The 22,107-nt window shown below is 39.7% G+C and overlaps 2 protein-coding genes across 3 annotated transcripts; both read left to right on the top strand.

The window, feature by feature from the left end:
* Positions 1-37: 37 nt before the first annotated feature.
* LOC115767386 (chondroitin sulfate synthase 2) lies at positions 38-21,959 on the top strand. 2 transcript variants are annotated; one of them, XM_030711648.1, is made up of 6 exons: positions 38-780; positions 16,675-17,334; positions 19,391-19,546; positions 20,265-20,864; positions 20,951-21,446; positions 21,510-21,959. In XM_030711648.1, the coding sequence occupies exons 1-6, from the start codon at positions 562-564 to the stop codon at positions 21,842-21,844; spliced, it is 2,466 nt and encodes an 821-aa protein (XP_030567508.1). In that variant the 5' UTR covers positions 38-561; the 3' UTR covers positions 21,845-21,959. The 2 variants fall into 2 exon arrangements, with proteins under 2 accessions (XP_030567508.1, XP_030567509.1); XM_030711649.1 differs by lacking the exons at positions 38-780; positions 16,675-17,334 and adding an exon at positions 18,973-19,303.
* Positions 5,661-7,276, top strand: LOC115767387 (soma ferritin). Its single transcript, XM_030711650.1, has 2 exons — positions 5,661-5,912; positions 6,669-7,276. The coding sequence occupies exons 1-2, from the start codon at positions 5,778-5,780 to the stop codon at positions 7,113-7,115; spliced, it is 582 nt and encodes a 193-aa protein (XP_030567510.1). The 5' UTR covers positions 5,661-5,777; the 3' UTR covers positions 7,116-7,276.
* Positions 21,960-22,107: the final 148 nt, after the last annotated feature.

Raw genomic sequence — 22,107 nt, forward strand, 5'->3', positions numbered from 1 at the left:
TTTTTTTACGTTACGCGGTGTGCGGCGGCCAGGCGGCGCTTGTTTGCGCTTGTTCAACTTCTTTTTTTTTTAAAGCATTTCGTAGCATTAACGTCTCGATGCGAATAAATGTGTGCAGTGTGGTGTAAGTGCAATGATTGCCTATATAGCTGTGAATTTGTTTTAAAAATGCGCCAAATGCAAACAACAGCTACAACAGTACAAACACAACAACAACGACATCAAAGAAACGCAAGTGCGTGCTGCACAACAACAACAACAACAATAACACGCATCTAGTGCCAAAATTAGCCGGCACAGTCAGCGCACTTGTTTGAGTTCTCTGCCTGCTTATCGCTTCCGCCAAAAACAAAAACGAACAATTTAAAAAGGAAACCAAATCAAACGAAACGAAACAACAGTCGAAGAGGAAGCAGCAGCAGCAGCTGCAACAATTGTGCGTACGAACAGCAACAACAAGATGTACACATGACAACAGCGCCATTAAGCATCAGCGTCCTATATGTACATATGCGTGTATGTATGTATGTATGTAATTTCAATTTGCCATACGCCTGAAACATGCGTAGACCGTCCGCGTTGAGTCGCAATCATTATTTTGTGATCGGGCTGCTGCTGGGCCTGGTGCTCAGCTGCTATATACCGCAGGACATTTGGGAGCTGGTGCAGCAGGAGGAATGCCCGCAGGAGGTTGCCGAAAATTTGCTCATCGAACGCTTTGGCCAGGACTTTGAGCCGCATTTGAATTTGATTAATAAGCCGCTGGCGGCCAAAAAGCCGGTAAGTCCTAACAAATCAACATCCATTTCAATCGCATTCAATTGCTCGCCCGCCCTTGCGCTCTCTTTCTCTCTTGCTCGCAATATCGAAACGTTTTTCTGCACGTGGTCCACGCGCCAATCAGAGCGTGGCAAGCGTAGAGAGCAGTATCCAATTCGAGTCCTAAATAGAGTTGAGCGCGTGTCGTTTTTTCTTTCGTGACACGAACGCGACGCGCCCTCGTTAACAAATCAAATTTCGTGCTACCGCAGAAATTTGAGTAATATACAAAATATCAAATAATGTAAATGTTAAATCAATATCGAGTAAAGAAGCCATATTTTGTTATTAATTAACTTTTAAGTCGACTAACAAAATATTGGAATGTGCTGGTCCTGCCTTTTGCAGCGTGCGTCTTTCCGAAATGTTGCTCGGGTTCCTGTTGGGTAAATCGACACGTGTTTTATGTATGTATATATGTAAATATGTAAATGCGAGCGCATATGCGCGATAGCGTTTGTGTGTGTGTGTAATTGTGCACATGGCTCATTATATCAAGCAATTTATTGACCTTCTTGCTTATCGCATTCGCTTTCGTACTTCGCCTACCACCTCATTTCAGGCAGAAAACACACAAACACATGCGTACATATATGTACGTATATGTATATTGCCGATGCATGTGTGTATGTGTGTATGCGTCAACAACGTCAGCGCAGACGTCACTTTTCAATATTTCGGCTTCAATTGCCGTTATCACCGCCTACGTTAATGCGGCATTCACTGTGCAAAGACAAGATCAACAACTTTTAAAAGCCAGCAACCACTTTGCAGTCGCTTAGTTTAAATTTGGAAAAACCCATTTCTCTTACAATTAACACCCGGCGTGCAGCAGCAGCAGCAGCAGCAGCAGCAGTAGCGGCAGCGGCAGCAGAAGCCATGCAACAGTTTGACAGCCACTGTAACCAGTTTAATTATAATGCGCTGTTAAATTAACAGTGTTAATGCATTAATTTCTACCTCGCTCTCTCTCGCTCTCTCTCCCTTGTGATACACGATAAGAGTTACATTTTTTTGGCAATTACAGTGAGCGCCAATTTCAGCATTGCTTGCAAAAATTGATCATGAAAAAAAAAATAGTAATAAAAAAATAAAAAAGAACATGCGATCGACAAAAATTCCACTGGCGCGCGAATAAATTACATTTAAATAAATAAACGCATTTCACTTATAAACCAGAGCCGAGTAAATAACCGATGCCTGATACATGCATCATGCCATAACAACATACATACATACACACATATGCATGAACATGTGTACGATTGTACTAACATATATATATGTATATATATATATATATAAATATGTGTACTTTTACCGGCATAAATCGAACGCTGCAAAATTTATTGAATTAAAGGCGCGAGCAATTTGGGAAAACCAACAAAAATCGATTAAAAATTGCTATGCTCTAGAAAGTACATTAAATATGCTATGTAGCATGTAACCAGTGTTGTCAAGTGCATAAACAGGGTTGCTTTTACGTGTTGTTAATAAGAAAAGCTAAACTAGTGTCACAATTTCAATGTTTCCGGGGCTAATGAACTTTGGAAATAGCCAACATTTAGCTGGAAAATAGTGAAAAATAGCTGTAATACAGCGTGTTACATATTTAACTCTATTATGCTTGCATATACATATACATACATGCATACATATACCAATTGCAGGCTTACCTTTAAGTGGAAGCGCGCGGAATCGGAACAAACATAATATAGCAAATTTCCTTATTAGAAATATTCCAAGCCAATTTCGTATTAAGATCAGGTAAACATTTCCAAAATATACATATGTACTATATAAGGGTATTTGAACTGCGGTCTGCTTAACATTTCGAGTAATTTATTATATTCTTTCGCGCCATACAATTTTTGACTTTTTGTTTGCGAGCCGTTTTTTTTCTCTCTTTATATCTATTATTTTTATTTGGTTAACAATGCAAACGTTTGCGTTTTAATTAAGCAACCAACGTGAAAAAAGTAGAAAAAAAAAATATGCATGAACTTGATAAAAACAAAAAAAAAGAAAATGTTGGCACGTTTATTTTGTTTTTGGAAAATCAATCATCGATAATTATGACTGAAACAATAATGCGCAATTAGTTGCAAAGATTTCTGGCACTTTTAATAAATACGATAAACAATTAAGTTGCCATATCTTTCAAATCTATTAGTTTATTTGCCGCAGATGGTTTTATTCGTTCGTTAAATGCATTTAATTTGATATATCATTAATACCGATTAGGAACACTCAAATACTTTTCACTTTATAAACGTTAACAGTGCATGTTAAAAGTTGAAAGTATATGTTAAAGGAACAAGTGGAATTGGAACAACTCTTGGCATTCACTGTAATTCTTAATTTAATGTAAATATTGTGTGGATTTCGGTCAGATTTCATGCAAAAAACAGTTGAATATCAAAATAAGTCACGCTTAGATTACTTTCAGAAATGCGAATTACAACAAAATTCAAGAAAACCTCGAGAGTCACAAAAGTTCAATCCAAAGGCAGAACTTAGTTGCGCCTTTGGCTTTCCCCCAACCAATTTTTCTTTCTCTTTACGCTCAGGCTCTATTTATTTTTATTCCCATGCCTTATTTAATATATGCTTCACAAACAATCAACTTTAATAGTTGCTACAATGGAATGGCACGAACATTTGCCTATACAGTGTTGTATAACATGAAAGTTGTTCAGTGCGTTTAGACAATCTTAAAGCTCAACAATTTTTTGTCTTTCGAATTTAACGATGATTTGCGTTTCATGTGCTCACAAATAATGTTTATTATTTCGACTTAATGGGCCAGTGCTTGTCTCTGTCTGCCTGTGTGTGTGTGTGTGTGTGTGTGTGTGTGTGGGCTTATTATTATTATTTTTGTTTAATGTGCGTAAGTTACTTAGTGGATGACACGAGCGAAAGATAATATTTAAAACTTGTTCGTACAAAAAAAAATAAAACAAAAACAAAAAAAAGAGAAGAAACTTGAGCAAAAAAGTCGTTTTCCATTCACTTAATACAAGTAAATGACAATAACTCAAGTTTACTTAACACCATGTTGTTGTTGTTGTTGTTGCTCAAGCAAACATATAGCATAAGGTATGAACAGGTACATATGTACATATGTGTGTGTGCGTGTGTGTGTGTGTGTGTGTGTGTGTGTGTACACTGACTAAGTGCCAAAAGCGAAAGAGAAACAAAAGTGAAATCACATTTGTAGTTGAATGCGCACTTTGAACCTTTGACCCGTCATGTTTCAACAAAAGCATCTTTCATGAACAACCGATTATCTCACACGTTTTTATACCCTGAACCCATTCAAAATGGGTAAAAAGGGTATATTGTATTTGTGCTAAATCCAAATGTATGTAACAGGCAAAACGAAGCATCTCCGACCCCATAAAGTATATATATTCTTGATCAGCATCAATAGTCAAGTCGATCTAGCCATGTCCGTCCGTCTGTCCTTCCGTCCGTCTGTCCGTATGTATGAACGCAAGGATCTCAGAGCCTATAAGAGCTAGAGACTTTAGATGTAGGTCCTCCTAGTGCCTGCGTAGATCGAGTTTGTTTCCGATAATCGATAACTTGCCCCGTTTTTAAGTAATCGATAAAAATCTATATCGATATCCTGTTTTTTGGGCAATTTTTATAAATAATACGAGCTAGAGTAACCAAACTTGACATATAGCTTCTATATATATTTGCACTTGGTACGCCTGGTCGGGAGTTCCCGACTAGAACCTCTTACTTGTTTGTTTTCCTAGCTGCCGCTTAATCGGGCATAGGCACTTTTGTAATGTTTCGATTTTATTCGCTTTTTATACAACTCCATTTCGAGGTTTTAAATACGATATGGAGTATTTTCGTGTGGAAAGAGTTTTCTGTTTGCCAAAAGATGAATTAACTTTAGAAAACGAGAATGTAAGGATATCTTAAATTATTTCGTTTAATAATTAGTTAAATAGTTTGATGAAACTATCTAGCTGAACCCGATATTTTGCCATACAAAAACTCACTTTTCTGTCGACGCTTCCAACATATGACTATATAAAATATAGTAGACTGATATTGATTAGGTTTGGGTCATAGTTTGGTCAAGATATCTTGTTAAACAAAAGAGTTATACGCACAAGAACTTAAATTTCGACCGCTTCAACCGATGGCAGCCATATGATATAGTGCTCCGATGTGGTTAAGATTTGGTATATATATATATATATATGCATATGGGGAGCATAATGAAAAGAATAAAGACCTAGTTTGGTCGCGATAACTTGATAGACAAACAAGTTTTCCATACATGAACCTACTTATCGACGGATCGTTCCTGTGGCAGCTTTATGATATAGTGCTTCGATCCGTTTGGTATCAAAATATGTACTGTCTGCAACAGAAAGACGGACTTGCGCAAAGTTTCAAACGGAGAGATAGAAAGAGACAGACGGAGATGGGCTAAGGCTATATACTCTATGGCGATGGAAATGTCACCTTCTATGCGTTACACATTTCATGACAAAACTCTAATACCCTCTACCCTTGTAGAGGGTATAAGCCTTGTGAAAAGAGCGCTCTCTTAAGAATAGAGGATTCCCTCTATTCTCAGGGAAAATGTATTCTTAATAAATTCGTGTAACACATTTTTTATCGCTATACAAGGTATATATACATATGATATATATGCATATGCCAAAAACTAGATCCCTTCTGATCTGTGTATACTATCCTTTAAGTACATATAGGGTATATATAGGGCATCAATGCTGTTTAGACAAACTGACTGTTTGATCAAACTAGTTGCCTATGCAGGCACTTTTATGTTAAAATTGAAAAAAAAAAAATAAATAAAATAATATAAAAAATTGAAATAAATTAGTTAAATTTCGGTATACACGAGAATTTTTGATTCCTTTTCTCTCCCCTTCGTTGGTTTATCCTCGACATTTTGTTGCTTCGATATGGCGAAGTGTAATCCTTGGATAATACGTCGCCTGTGCATGATAATGCGGCAGAACTTTGCCAAAAGCTGTGAAGAGAAACTGAACGATCAGATCAACATGGAACTTAAGGCCTGCCATCAATATTTGGCCATGGTAAGGCAGTGCATGGGCAAAAGATATATGAATTGAGCTATATAAAGAGATATAGGTGTGTGCTATAGATGTATATATAGGAGAGGATATAGAGGCTTGGGTTAAGCGAAAGGTATGTAAGATACACATATAGGAGCAAGATATTGATATAAATTTAGAGATATCTGAAAAACTATAGAAGTAGATATAGGAAAAGATGATGTAGAAATGTATACATAAAAGAAATTGATATAGATATACACTGAGCGCTGTCTCTAGGAAGCTTCTACGGTTCCAGTTTTAATGCCCTTGTAGAGGGTATTATAATATTGTCCGAATTCATAAAGTATGTAGTATATTCTATATATATAATCATAGCAGATATATTGCGAATCGGCATCAACGGGCGGACTATAAGTTTCACTAAACTTCCACTATATCATACAGCTGCCATAGAAAAGATCGCTCCAAGAGTATGTTCTTACTATTCTCACATATCTGCAAAAGGGAGATGTTAACGAGGGTATTAAATCGTCGGTGTGCCAAAGATATTCATACCTAATCATTTTTCAATAGTCAAGATGTTTTGCTGGCATTTAGTTTTCCAAGTGCAATTATGTCATAGTTTGTTGTCATTAGATGGATTGTCTGTTCGCTTCAGGGTTAGTTTTTGTAAAATAAATATATGAAGATACAAATATGGATAGTATATGTATATATATATATATATATATATATATATATTTGTATATGTATGTGTATGTGTATGTACTGCAGGCCTACCATTTCGATCGGGCCGATGTCAGCTCGCCGGGCATCCATGGCTTCTTTCTGCAGGCCAGCGTCGAGGAGCGTGAGCATGCCGAGAAGATCATGAAGTATATGAACAAACGCGGTGGCTCAATCATTTTGAGCAGTGTGCCGGAGCCGGTGCCACAGTTCGAGGACACGATGTCGGCCCTGAAGCATGCACTGCAAATGGAAATGGAGGTGAATCAGCATCTGTTGGATGTGCACGCCTTGGCCGGCAAAGAGAACGATCCCAATCTGTGTGATTTCATAGAGGCCAACTTTCTGCAGGAGCAGGTCGACGGCCAAAAGGTATTGGCCGATTTCATTAGGCAATTGGAACGCGCCCAGACCGAGGTCGGTGACTATCTGTTTGACAAGTACATGATCTCCGGTTCGATGCATGGCAACGGCCAGCAGGCCAAGAAACATTGAACCGTGCGAATTTCATTGGATTACATTCAACAGTCTGTTCGTGTTTGCTTTGTGACAGCCTAATTCTTCACATATATATATATACATATATACAACTTATCGGCGTTCCCGGAGCACAATATGTCTATAAATAAAGCCACTTATCAATAGCAGTCCACTGTGTAAGCACCTAGAAAGTACACACCAAAATGTTTTTCATCAGCTGATCGATTAAATCAATATTCAGTTATCTCAAATTAGATCATGAGCAAGGGATTTTGCAACTATGTATTTTAGAAATCCAGCTATTTTTTGATATTGGAGAGCTAAACGCGATGCGATCTTCTTTAAGAAAAACGATCACTTTTGATGGCAAGTGATCATCCGCTGAGAATAGCCTAAAAAACTGTCATAAAATGCTTGCAAGTCCCTTCATTTGCTTGATCGCAGTCTGATCTCGTTTGGAATCAGCTCTGATCGAGAGTGTCCGACTAGGGAATACCCTGAACCTGCAGCTTTAGCTAGGTTTGTATATACTATTCAAATTTGGCGACTCTAGCTATTAGGAGAACTAAGAGATTTTCTCAAAGAACCGCCTTTCGATATCGATTTGTATCGATTGCTTTGGTAACGGGGCAAGTTATCGGTTATCGGAACCTACATTTCAAGTATCCAGCTCGTATAGGTTCAGGAATCGAGACACTTATACATACGGACATGAACAAGAATATAGTACTAGTTTATGGCTTCCTTTTGCCTGTTGCACACATTGTCTCTTTTCGGTTTCCGGTTTCCTGTATGAAAAGGTGATCTTCAGCTAAGTAAAGCAACGCAACAGGATCTAAAAAATACTTTGAATAATAAGCTCGTCAAATAGTAAGCAGCAAATGCTTCTTAAACTTGATCAGTTCAACTGTAAGAAATATATAAAATCTTTTCCGAGTTCGGATGAATATCTAGAATATCTAGAATCCCTAAATTTGAGACCTTCAGCTAGAATATCTAGAATCCTTAGACTTGAGACCTTCAGCTGTAAGCTTGTGTAAAAGATATATTTATATATATATATATATATATATATTGTCATCACATTTGATTCAGTTCAGCTAGATGCAAAGGCCAAGCAAGTCAATCTATTGAGCAGCTTTATTTTGCTGCCCTAATTGAAAAGCGCGTCGCATTTCCGGCTTACGGCCTCATATATATATATGTGTATATATGTATATATGTATGTCTGTGCACAACAATGCGCTCAATTAATTGTCATAAGCGCGAGACGAAGTCAACCGACCCGGCGATCTGGCATTTACAGCTAAACCAACAATAACAAAAATAACAACTACCGATCTGTAACAAACTAGCCGACACCGCCTGCGCACTTCTTTCAATTAAGATTTGTCAAATCCAATGCAATGCATATTGCCCACTTGGGTCTTGTGCCCGATTGAAAACGAGCCGAGATTGAGACACATGCAATATGTGATTCCATAAACACGTATATATGTATCTACAGTATATGCTATAAGTAATTGCACTTGTTGTGCACCTCAGCTCACCTCAGCTATCGTCCAGGGCGGCTAACCCAAAGTATTCACATTTCTTAGAAATTCTAAATGCATTCGAATCACTTGAATCATTCGAATGCAGTTGCATAACTCAATTCATTTAGTTAGCATCAATGCTTATGGGTCATGTTTAGCTAAAGAGTTTTCAGTAAAAGTATTTTCAATTGTAATTGAATACATTCGAATACATTCGCTTTAATCATGCGCATCTCTCTAATCCTTAAATGTTCCTGCATTATTATAACTAGGATTACAACCGAAAGAATTTCAAAAACTCAATCAATATAAATGAATACATTTGCACATTATGTGTTGATTTACTTGAGTCATTTATGAAATTTCAATTGAAGTATTTATACTTATTGAGTGATTATTTGCCATACAATATATAATCGATTTATTTGAACAATTTCAATTGTTTTGATTTACTCGAATAATTCAAATGAATGCATTCGATTGACTTGAATCATTTGTAATATTTCATTTGAAATTTGTATACTTATTGAGTGATTATTTGCCCTACAATAGACTCATTTTATTTGAACAATTTAAATTGTATTAAATTACTCGAATCATTTCATTGAATACATTCGAATAACTTGTATCATTTGTAAAATGTTAATTCAAATATTGAGTGATTATTTGCCATATAATAGACTCGATTTATTTAATGCATTCGAATACTCGCATCATTTAATTAGCTTTTAATTAATTGCGCATGCCATTATATGATGAGCATTACTCGCACTTATGAATGAGCCAATGAGACAATGAAATTCATTTAACTGTGTCTCACACTCACATATGTATTCACATGTACTGCAAACAGTTCATATTGCGTGCTAGTTGAGCGCCAAGCAAATCAAATATTGAAATTGCATCTGCATGATTCAGTCCAAAAGCATTGCGCTTCCTATGAGTAGTTGTTTATGCGCGACAATATTCATTCATTCATAGCAATCATCGCATACGACACCCAAAGAAGCAGCCTTTTAATGGGCCATATACGTATATACTGTTACATGATGTAGATAAAAACGAATGATTGATAGTTATCTTAAAATTCATTTATTATATCCAATGCCGACCAGAAAAACCGTAACACCGACCCTTGCTCATTGCCCAGAAACCATATAATTTGTCAACTTAAACCCATTTTCGAGTGACTCATCGGCCAAATTGTGGCTCCAATTGGACCGGCTGCATCCAATTGTGTAAATCGTAAACCAGGTGGAGGGCAAAACTATGCGACGCGACGCAGCGTCGACGCCAATGCGGCACAAATAAACATAATTCAATATCTACGTTTAATTAAATTTGTGGCATGGAAAATGGAAATAAGTATATTTTGTTGTCATTCGTGACGTTGCCCACAGCTCACTTCGCTCGTCGCTTCTTCTGGCTGATAAGACAGCTATTTGATAACGCTCAGCGCTTGGCATAAATGCCTGCTCGTCGTAGGGCTAATGTTAGCTAGTTTTGCAACTATCAATTTAAGGAAAAAATAATCGTACAAGCACACATCGAACTACTCTTTTTCTACTTACTTCCGTTGGCTGCTGTTACGTCACAAGGTTGTTGTCATGTCTATCGCTTATCAATAGTAAAAAGTATAAAAAATAAAATAAAAAGAAAACCATAAAACAAAGCATTGAATTTGGCCCAGCCACGTGCCCCAACAAGCTTACGCAGCTAAGTTCACTTTGATAGTCCATGAATACTTTAAATTTTATGATTCTACAATGATTTCGCTTATAATTCTCAACAGGTTCTCACAAGATTGGCGCTGCTTGAAACAGTGGCAATGAAACACTCCAGCTTGAAGCACTTGTTGTAACCAAGAGACTGAGTAGAAGTGAGAAAGAGAGAGGCGTCAAGAGAGTAAAGGGTAAAATATTGCTTAAAAAAGTGAGTGTATAAGATAGTTTTCGTAGAGAAGAATGTTAAAGAAAGTTAAAGTCAAATCAATAAAGAGATCGAGAAGGTAAGAGAGAGAGCATTAAGGAAAGGAAGTAAACAGGTGGGGGCATGTAAGAAGCAATTAAGCGAGGGCGAAACTAAAAGAGAAAGGCGCCCTTCGAAAGTGATCGAAAAAAAATCACGGAGATAGAATGAGTAAGAATGTGAGAGTGAATAAGTTAAAGTAGGAGGGGCAAAATTATGTAGAAAGAGGAGTTAGAAAGAAGGCAGGCTGAAGAGAGAGAGAGACAAGGAGAACGAGAAAGCCTAAGAGGGGCAAACAAGAGTAAGAAACTGATTAGAAGAGACAGAGGGAGGGAAAGGAGAAAACATAAAGGGTGAAGAAGAGAGAGTGTGAGTAGAAGAGAGAGCGTGAGTAGAAGGGAGACAGTGAGTATTAGAGACTGGGTAGAAGAGGAGTAAGTAGAAGACATAGAGAGAGAGAGAAAGAGAGAGAGAGAGAGAGAGAGAGAGCGCTTAGAAGAGAAGAGGGAGATAGTATAAGCGGGACAAAAAAGAAAATCAAGTCAAAAATACTCACCTGTAACTGACTGACGTTGACTTGTTCGTAAATGTGAATTTATCAATTTAAAAATAACGGCCGTTCTTCTCTGCGATTCTCAAAAATTCAAGTAGGGCCTACCCAATTGACTGAAATCTTGGTGATTTTCCTTCTTTTTTTTTTATGTGATTAACAGTTCGTATAAAATCAAGTTCAATGTGAAATTTGAAAGGCTGTACCTAAATAAACGTAACGCCTGCCGTCCTCTGCGATTCTCAAAATTTCAGGCAGGGCCTGACCTCTTCTGTGATAAACAGTGGCTGCAAACTGGACTAGCATATTCTGTATGTGTACATATTGCTTTATTCTTTTCTTATGGTGTATATAATCTAAAATCAAAACTAGACTAACTAAAGTTAGAGGCAAATACCATTTCTTCGCCTCAGTTCTTGTTGATTCACAATTTCCTGCTGCTGATTCTGGTAATTCATATGAAAACGCTAAAAGCCAAAGCAAATATGTTGCCTGGACAACATTCATTAGTTATCGTGCATTAGAAAATTCGAAATTCGATTCGGAACGGTCAATGTTTGCTTTCGATTTTCAATTATTAATTTCGTGGAATTTGCATGCATCATTTGCCCGCCAACACAGGCACACGCAAACAAACAGATATTGTGCATATTTTGGAAAGTATTTTCATTTACCCCCACAAAAAGCTAAATAGATTAAATATTTTTCATATGCTGCTGCAGAGAAGGGGACTGCTGACTGGCAGGGGCTTCTTACTGTGTGTGTGGCAGCTAGGCAAATGTTTACCTGTTGTGCCGCAGTGTGTTGTGTTTAGATATTTACACAATTAATTGCGTACAGTCCGGAGCTGTTGCTGTGACTGTGGATGTGGCTGTGGCAAAAGGTGCCGTAATTTCGGCACAAGGTCATCTTAGTTTTGCATGCGAATCAGGCGGGAACTGGCTGGCGGGGTGTTATTTGCCTTTTAATCGGTGCATTGGCCATGACAGCTCGCTGCTATGACACTCGCTACTATAACACTCGCTGATATAGCACTCGCTGCTACAACACTCTCTGCTATGACACTGACGGGCGGGGTATTATTTGCTTTTGAAGGGGTAAATTGACCACGACAGCTCGCTGCTATAACACTCGCTGCTATGACACTCGCTACTATAACACTCACTGATATAGCACTCGCTGCTACAACACTCTCTGCTATGACACTGACCGTCGGGGTGTTATTTGCCTTATAATCGGTAAATAGGCCATGACAGCTCGCTATTATAACACTCGCTGCTATGGCACTCGCTGCTGGGGCACTCGCAGCTACAACACTCTCTGCTTTGACACTGACCGTCGGGGTGTTATTTGCTTTTGAAGGGGTACATTGACCACGACAGCTCGCTGTTATAACACTCGCTTCTATAACTCTCGCTGATATAGCATTCGCTGCTACAACACTCTCTGCTATGACACTGACCGTCTGGGTGTTATTTGCCTTATAATCGGTGAATAGGCCATGTCAGCTCGCTGTTATAACACTCGCTGCTACACGCACTCACAGCTACAACACGTTCCGCTATGACACTGACGGGCGGGGTGTTATTTGCTTTTGAAGGGGTGCATTGACCACGACAGCTCGCTGCCATAACACTCGCTGTTATGAAACTCGCTACTATAACTCTCGCTGATATAGCACTCGCTGCTACAACACTCTCTGCTATGACACTGACCGTCGGGGTGTTATTTGCTTTGGAAGGGGTGCATTGACCACGACAGCTCGCTGCTATAACACTCGCTGCTATGACACTCACTACTATAACACTCGCTCCCATAACACTCGCTGCTATGACACTCACTACTATAACTCTCGCTGATATAGCACTCGCTGCTACAACACTCTCTGCTTTGACACTGACCGGCGATTTCTTATTTACCTTTTAATGGGTGCATTGGCCATGACGGCTCGCTGCTATAACACTCGCCCGTTCTCAGCTTTGGCTGACAATTAAATCATTCATTAAAAACATATAAAAAAAAATTGAAATGATTTGTTAATCACAAATTAGCAGAGCAATTGCCGATCATAATATACCCTGTATGCGCAAACCAAAAACAAGCATATCTGTTTTCACGTCCTGCTGCAGCGACAGATTCACGGATTCACAGCAGAAAGCATTTCATACACTCATCTGTATAAGTCCAACGATCGAAGAGCCTCAAGTAGCTAAAGCTCGCGAATAAAATGTGTTTATGTTCCAATTAACTGCAAATTTGTTATGCTTTTTATTATTCTATATGCCACTTGGTTATAAACTGGTTAAAATTAATTATATATAGCTAAATTATGTATAAAATACAAATACTTCTAATTAACTTGAAGACGTGAGAATTTTATCATATGTATTGCGTTAAAGTTCTGAGAAATTCTTTAAGAATGAATATGAAGGGAACTGAAATGGAATGCGTGCGAAGCTGGGCAACAGGGTATCTGCCAGTCGGGCACACGTCTTTGCTAAATTTCCTTCTGATCTTTCGCCATGAATATTTCAACATAATGCCAATAATTTTGTACAGGGCTTTTAGCAGTCGTGCATGCCGCTTAGTGAGTGCAACTAACTAGACAAACAATATTTGTGCTTGTTATTAGCGCTAATTGCTGCTCACCAAGCCGCAATCCAAAGCCGTTCACTAGCCACGCCCCCCTCAATGCAAGTGGAATAGCTACAAAGACAACAAAAAAAAAAACACACGAGCTAGCTGGGCACAAGGTTCAAGGGTCAGCCAGTTGTATCTGACGTCAGTGTCTATAAACGCAACTATTAAAGACGAAGAAAATCTGTTGCATAAGCAACAATAAAGAGAAGCTATTTTCGGCTTGCCGAAGCCTAAATACCCTTTTTATCGGTTCGCATATAGCATATGATAAGTTAGTCCGATTTGAAAAATATTTTTTGAAAATGCTGCTGTATAATAATAGTAGTCCGATATTGCAAAGATTTTGTCTATAAGTAAGGATCATGCAGAAATTCGCAAATGCCAAATTGGGTAAAGAAACTACAAACCACAAACTACAAACTACAAACTAAAAACTACAAACTACAAACTACAAACTACAAACTACAAACTACAAACTACAAACTACAAACTACAAACTACAAACTACAAACTACAAACTACAAACTACAAACTACAAACTACAAACTACAAACTACAAACTACAAACTACAAACTACAAACTACAAACTACAAACGACAAACGACAAACTGCAGACTACAAACTACAAACTACAAACTACAAACTACAAACTACAAACTACAAACTACAAACTACAAACGACAAACTGCAGACTACAAACTACAATCTACAAACTACATATCCTATTTAAGCTACGATATGGCCAGGTCCTGCTGTCTGTTTCTATCGGCTCGGACCGATATATATATGTTGCCACTTTTCGTTACCAAATTATGATACCCTTCTGAAAGGTCATAAAAACCGCGAACTCGCGCGAAGGCCGTAACTTTATGGGCCCATAATACTATGAGGTAGTATTTGTAATTGCCCATAAAATTTCATTCAACTAACGACGACCGCCTCTAAAACCAACTTGAGATTGACGACGAGCCAAGCAAGAAACACGTTCTTTTCGGGAATTATGTCGTAAATGCTCTACAGACTTATAGCCAATGCACTAACCATATATTCTTCCGATCCTAGCCTTTATGCAATGACTCCAGCTGATTATTCCCAGGGTTATATCATATAGGTATATTGTATGTAAAATGTTGGGGAGTTTGGGAGCTTATGATGAGATTAATGAAGATCAGGTTAAGTTTCAACAAAAGTTGTTTAATATATGAATTAAATTATTGACCGATCAGAGTTATATAGAGATATAATTTTAATAAGAATACCGATTTATCATTTAATATGGGGCTAAGCTAAGCTATCTTCAAAAACAAAAGTTGTTCATGGAAAAACTCGAACCAATAGTTCCCATCTTCTACAGAGATCTTCTGATCATTCATATATATAGGCTTTAGCTTTTGTTATTAACAAATAAATAAGTCAAGATCTGATCGAATGCCGCTTTGTCATATTCTCCAGATCTTCCTCTATATGTTCTATTTATTTATATATTGTTTACTCTCTTGGGCCTATGGAATGCACTTGCACTTACTGTAGTTACTCGAATTGCTCAACTATTCGAAGTATTTTTATTTAAAGCATTTCTTGCCCAGAAGAACTAAAAACTCATGCTCATGATCGTAAACGCTTTATAGAGCACGTTGAACCTCAGGCCTAATAAAGGCCCAGATTCAAATAGATACGAGTACTATTATTATTATTTTTTCTCTTCTCTTTTTTGTTTTACACACAGTTAAATAAATAAAGAATGAATACAAAAAAGAGGTGTACTTCGTTTACTCGCACATGAATAACATAATCATCTGATCATCAAGAACCACTTTTTAAGTGGCCACTTGAGCTGCCCGGCATTTTGTGATTGTCTGTCCCTTGTGGGTCTGAGTTCTCAAGTGGCCGAATGAATGTGTAGTCCGTGCAGCTTGACTAGATAATTGTAATGGGTACAAAATACTTATCATATTGTCCTTTCAGGCAATGAGCATTGCGCCAAATAACTCTATCAATGAAGATATGCCTAATAAACTGGATGTGTACTATATTTTTTAACAGAATTCTTTTAAACTGAACTTATTTTAAGAATTCCTTTTCATTTTTTCGATTTTCTGTATGCCTAATAAGTCGAACTCTGATTCGTTTCGCATAATATTGAAGCATTGTTTGTTTTCTATATTTTTGTATTGTCAACATTCTTTAGAACTATATTTTATATTTTATAATTATATTCAATATATTCTCGAACAGTTATCGAACGAAATTCGAGCTTTCTATTTTTTGAAGAACTGTTTCGGTTCAGTTCACAGCTTGGAAAATTGGAATTCCTGCTTCGAACCGGTTCACATCTTTCAAAATTGGAATTCCCAGCTCGAACCGGTTCACAGCTTTCAAAATTAGAATTCCCGCTTCGAACCGGTACGCAGCTTGGAAAACTGGGATTCCCGCTTCAAACCGGTTCGATTAAAAGTGTCTTTTTGAGGAACTATTTTGCTACCGTTCACAGCATTCTCAGCTCGAACCGGTTCGATTCAAACGCGGCTTGTAATTGAGCTGTGCTGTTTTTTGAGGAACCGTTTTGTTTCGGTTCACAGCTTTCAAAATTGGAATTCCCAGTTCGAACCGGTTTGTTTCGGTTCACAGCTTTCAAAATTGGAATTCCCAGTTCGAACCGGTTCGATTCAAAAGTCGTTTCGGATTAAGTTTTGATGTTTTTTTTAAAGAACTGTTTTGGTTCGGTTCACAGCTTTGAAAATTGGTTCGTTTCAAAAATTAAATTAAAATTGGAATTCCTAGCCCGAACCGGTTCAAATGAAAAGCGGTTTGCAAATACGGTTAGTGTTCGTAGACATTTTCTAATCAAAAGTCTGTTTTGTCTGTTTTTATTTTTGTCAGGTAAAAAATGTGCTCCGCCCGCGGTATTACTCCTCGGAGTTGGGCATACGTGAGAAGATTTTTATTGGTGTGATGACGTCACAGGAGAACATCAACAGCTATGCGACCGCCTTCAATCGGACCACCGCCCATCTGGTGAACAAGATCAAGTTCTTCATCAACGCAGACAGCGCAAAGACCAACTATCAGCTGAAGAACATCGTGGGCTTTACCGACACGCGCGAAAGCCGCCGACCATTCTATGTGATCAAATATATTGCGGATAATTATCTGGACGACTATGATTACTTTCTGCTGGTGCCGGACAATGTCTATGTGGATGCGCGTAAGCTGACTGCGCTGCTCTATCACATGAGCATCACCTTTGACCTGTATATGGGCGGCACGCGTGTTGGACTGGGCGAATCCAGTGATGCGCCTCCCTCTGCTGGCAATGCTGCTGGCGATGAATCCTTGAATGATTCTGATGCTGCCGGTCTCAGTGATCGCAACTATTGTGCCCTGGAGGCGGGCATACTGCTTAGCAGCAGCGTCATCCGCAAGATGCGCAACAATCTGGATCGCTGTGTACGCATTGGCATTACGAATGATCACAGTGTCAATATTGGGCGCTGTGTCAAGTATGCGAGTCGTGTGGCTGGCTGTCAAGAGAGTTTTCAGGTGAGCAACAGCAACATTAAATTTCGATACTTACGAGTTGAACGTGATAGATACATACATATGTATGTGTACATTAGCGTTTAGCATGTAGCATTGGAACGTGTGGAATTGGAACAAGTGTAAAGTTCATTTACACCAGCAATTAGCAGGCAGCTTAACAGACTTAACAAATTAACATTTGTCGCTTGCCGTCTGGCAGCAGCTGTTAACAGTTTTAGAAGCACTGCTGTCTGCAGCAACCAGCATATAGAGCATACGCACAAACAAACGTTGCTGTGCATACATACGTAGTGCTTGCATGTGTGTGTGCTTGTGCGAGTTAATTTGCCGTTTGCTTGTCGTGTGATCTTTTCTGCTTCCTACACGCCGTTTTATTTATTTAAACAATTTGCCTTTGACTAAAAAGACGCACAAAGAGAGCGAGAGAGGGAGAGACAGAACAAGGAAAACACACACGCAAGCAGAATGCCAGAAAAGAACATAAAAACAAAAAATCAGTTCATTGATACACAAAAGTGACCCTGAAAAGAGCATCAGCGTTGGCTGCGGCAGCGGCAGCGGCAGCGGCAGAGCGAAATGTGATGCGGAAAGCGGAGAGTACAAATGAGAAAAAGAAAGACAGAATGAAAAAAAAAAAGGAACAAAACAGAAGTAAAGCAACTTCAAAGTCTTCGTGTGCTGTTAAACGTTTTAGAGCTGTTTGCCGGCTTGTGGCAGGCATTCAGCGGACATGCCACCAGCAGCAGCACCACTTGATGGACAGTTTATTTAATTTCCAAGCAACGGCAACGGTCCGAAGAATTTTTTTGAAACGGGTATGTGTGTGTGTGTGTGTGTGTGTGTGTGTGTGGAGAAAGGTTAGGAGTGGGCAATAATAAGGCGAGGTGCCGCTGGCGATCCACAGTCAATTGGAAGTGCACTCGACAAACAGTTTGACAAGCGCTGGCGCTGTTGTGCTTAGCTTTATTGCGCTGGGTGGCATCTGCATGTTTGCGTTAATTAAACTAGTTGCTATTTATTTATATCAGCAGGGAATCGCATTTTGCACACGCTATTTACCAGGAAATTTTATTTCCTATTTTTTCTTTTTGGTATTTTACATACATGTTTGTATGTGTGTGTGTGTGTGTGCATAAAACGAAGCGCAGGGCCAAGAACTTGACGCACGTCTTTCACTTGAATTTCGTTTGTTTGGATTTTGGGTTTATTTATGCGGCTGGCAGGCACCGTGGAATGATTTATGAACATGCATATGTATGTATGTTATTTATACACACGTGTGTGTATGTGTGCTCGTGTTGATTTCTGTTTTCATTTCAATTTTAAACTGTAATTTATTAACTGTATTTTATGCTCTTCAAATTAAGAGAGTTTTACGAGCCATTCCGCAAGTGGATATCAGCTTACAGGGTATACTTTGGGCGAGTGCATTACTCAAATGCGCGCTCTCATTTAACTGTTATTTCTGTTTAGCAGCATCTTCAAAAGTGCCGTTACAGTCGCTTGCTGCAATTGCCATCTCTGACACTTTTTAAACATATTGCCATTTAAATTGATTAATGTGAGCCGGCAAATTAACTAGTCGCATTTGCAGCGAAAAAAAAGAACCCCCTCCCCGCAGAAATGTTTTATGTTTTATGGCGCGCTGCTGTTTGTTGCAAATGTCAGAGACGCCCCAATAGGATATGCCGGATGCCTCCTCTAAACAAACTCGCATCCAGCGATTGCCGTCGCCAACTGTTAGCATGGCACTGTTAATTTAATTATGCTAACCCCCACCCCTCTCCCCCACACCTCTTGGTGACTGGAAATGCGAATGGGAAGGGAAACGGGAATGGGAAGGGAAACGGAAATTGCGGGAATGCTTAATGAGATCGTAAATGCGACACGCCGATAAAGGAAGTTTATTGTTTTGTGATCTGTGAAACACATGTTCATAACTGTATCGTGGATTCTGGTTTGGGTCCGGGTCAGCTCGCTTTTTTTTTGTAGATTTTAATTTCATGGAACATTTGACGGCGCCGTTCTAACTAATTTTTTATTTTTAATTGTTTAGGGTATGCGCCAGTACAGCTATGCCTTGAACACAAAGGCGCGCCACTATAAGGATCTCAGCATACTGGCCAAGGAGCCGGCATTTCGCAATGCTACCACAGTTTATCCCGTGCAGACGCCGGAGGATTTCTATCGCCTGCACGCCTACTATTCCAAGGTAAGTACTCGATGTAAATCAAATATACATACATATATATATTCAGTGAAAACTCGTGTAACGGATAGCTGCAATTAACGGGCTTATTCCGTTAACTTTTCAAAATGTTTTGCATGCGACATGTATTCTGTATTCCGCCACCGCGTCCTGTTAATGAAGCTTTCGCATTACAGCTACTGTTGATTGCATTTTCATTGACGGGTATTAACATAGAGCTGTGAACTGTTAACTACATAGCCTGCATTTAAATGTAAAAGAAAAGGGGGAGGCAAAAAATGAAACAGAAAACTGCATAAAGAGAGCTAAAACTTAACGAAAGAACAGAAATTGGAAAAATCCTATGCTTAACCAATCATGTTGCTTACATTCGAATAAATGTTCAATAACATTGAGCTGTTAAGTGATTACTGTAAACGAAATTGCATAGACTGCGAGAAAGTGTGTTAAAGGCGGATTACAGTATAATTAATATATATAATAACTCGAAACTAACGCAAAGTTCCATAATAAAAACGAAAAAAGCAACTGCAAATTCAATTAATTATTATGTATTATTGTTTATTGTTTTACATCGCGATAACATTTGCATGTCAAGATGTATAACATGGCACTGTAAAGAGGCATTCACATGACACTGTTAAGCACTGTTTGCAGTGACCGTTAAGAGCTGTTAAAGCGATCAAAATTGAAATGTCCGTTTCCCGTTTTGCGATTACAGCATCATCTGGAGCTGGTGCAGCAGCGCGGCTATGCGCTGGAACAGAAATCGTATCGGATTGCCAACGGCAGCATCTCCAACAAAATACTCGAAATCCGTTGGCCATTGGGCGTGCCGCCGCCCAGTGCGCCAGAGACGCGCCACGATATGCTCACCTGGCAGCTGCTGAATGGAACACACAGTTTTCTGCCGAACGCCAATGCGGATCGCGCGGTAGCGCCGCTCAGCCGCATCGAGGCACTGGACTTTGCCAAGGTGCTGGACATAGCGCTGCAGTATGCCGCCCAGAAGTACCCGAAGCTGCATTACCAGGATCTGCACAGTGCCTATCGCAAATTCGATGCCACGCGCGGCATGGACTATCAACTGCATCTGAATCTGTACGAGGGTGCCACACCGAAGCGTCTGTTGCTCAAAAGCTTTGAGGTGATCAAGCCACTGGGTCGGGTCGAGGTGGTGCCATCGCCCTATGTCACGGAGAGCACACGGATTGCGATCCTGGTGCCGGCATTTGAGCATCAGGTGACCGATGCGCTCGATTTTGTGGCGCAATACGAGCGCATTTGCATGGCCAACCAGGACAATACCTTTCTGCTGCTGGTGAGTGCAATCGATTGAATACAGGGTATCAGCTAGTCGGGCACTCTTCACTGTATATATATATATGTACATATGTACATTTTCAGATATTTCTGTATCGCTTCGACTCGCCCAGCAAGGGCGACGATGATCCCTTCAAGACTCTGAAGAAGTTGGCCTTGGATTTATCCACCAAATACAAGACGGATGGCTCACGCATTGCCTGGGTATCCATACGGCTGCCGGAGCAGCTGAGTGCACCAATTAAGCCAGACGATTGGCTGCTGCACGCCTCCATGTACGGAAGCCAGCAGCTGCTCAGCCTAGCCGTTGCGGATCTGGCACTGCCCAAGCTGGGGCTCGAGTCGCTGGTGCTGCTGGCGCCGCCGGGCATGCTCTTTCGCACGGATTTCCTCAATCGTGTGCGCATGAACACCATACAGGGCTTTCAGGTCTATGCGCCCATTGGCTTTCAGCTGTATCCCTGCAACTGGGCGCATTTCTGCAAGGAGTGCGACACCTGCGACATTAGCCAGAGCAGCGGCTATTTTGATCGCCAGAATCACGATGTCATTGCCTTCTACAGTCGCGACTATGTCCAGGGTAAAAAATCTACGCTTCTTCAATCTATGCCATCAACTAATTTGGGCCTGTTTTCGGTTGCAGCTCGCAAAATTTTGGATCCCCTGGGTCTGCCCATAATGCGCAGCGATCTGGACATTGAGCAGCTGCTGCTGCAGGCGCCGCAACGTCCCGCCGGCGTCGAGAGCATCCTGGACATGTTTGTTGCCGCACAGCATACGGTGCACATATTGCGCGCCGTTGAGCCACATCTGCGTTTCGGCCTGTCTGTCCGTAGTCATTTGGCGCGCGGCGGCTCGCTGCCGCCGACGTTGCCAACGGATGGATGTGGCCGGCAGCAGTGCATCCATTTGGCGTCGCGCAAACAGATCGGTGATGCGATCATACGCTACGAGGATAAAAGTATTCTGCAAAAGTAGGGCAGCTCCAGCTGTTATACTGTTATACATTATAGAGATATCATCATCAGTTCCTTGCTAAACATACATATATATGTCTATATATATATATATTGCCAAGAGTGTGCGTGTGCGTGTGTATTAATGTGCGTGTGTGTGTGTGTGCGATTAGTTTTAAACAATTTTTGTTGGTTTTCTTCTTTTTTTTTTTTATTGTTTGTAAATGCCTTGCTTTAAAGTGAAACTTTTAATGCTCAAAATGGTAGACAAGAATTGTTATATAA

The sequence above is a fragment of the Drosophila novamexicana genome, unplaced genomic scaffold, assembly GCF_003285875.2.
Source record: "Drosophila novamexicana strain 15010-1031.04,08,12 unplaced genomic scaffold, DnovRS2.1 tig00001385-arrow-arrow-pilon, whole genome shotgun sequence".
In the NCBI taxonomy this organism is placed as follows: domain Eukaryota; kingdom Metazoa; phylum Arthropoda; class Insecta; order Diptera; family Drosophilidae; genus Drosophila; species Drosophila novamexicana.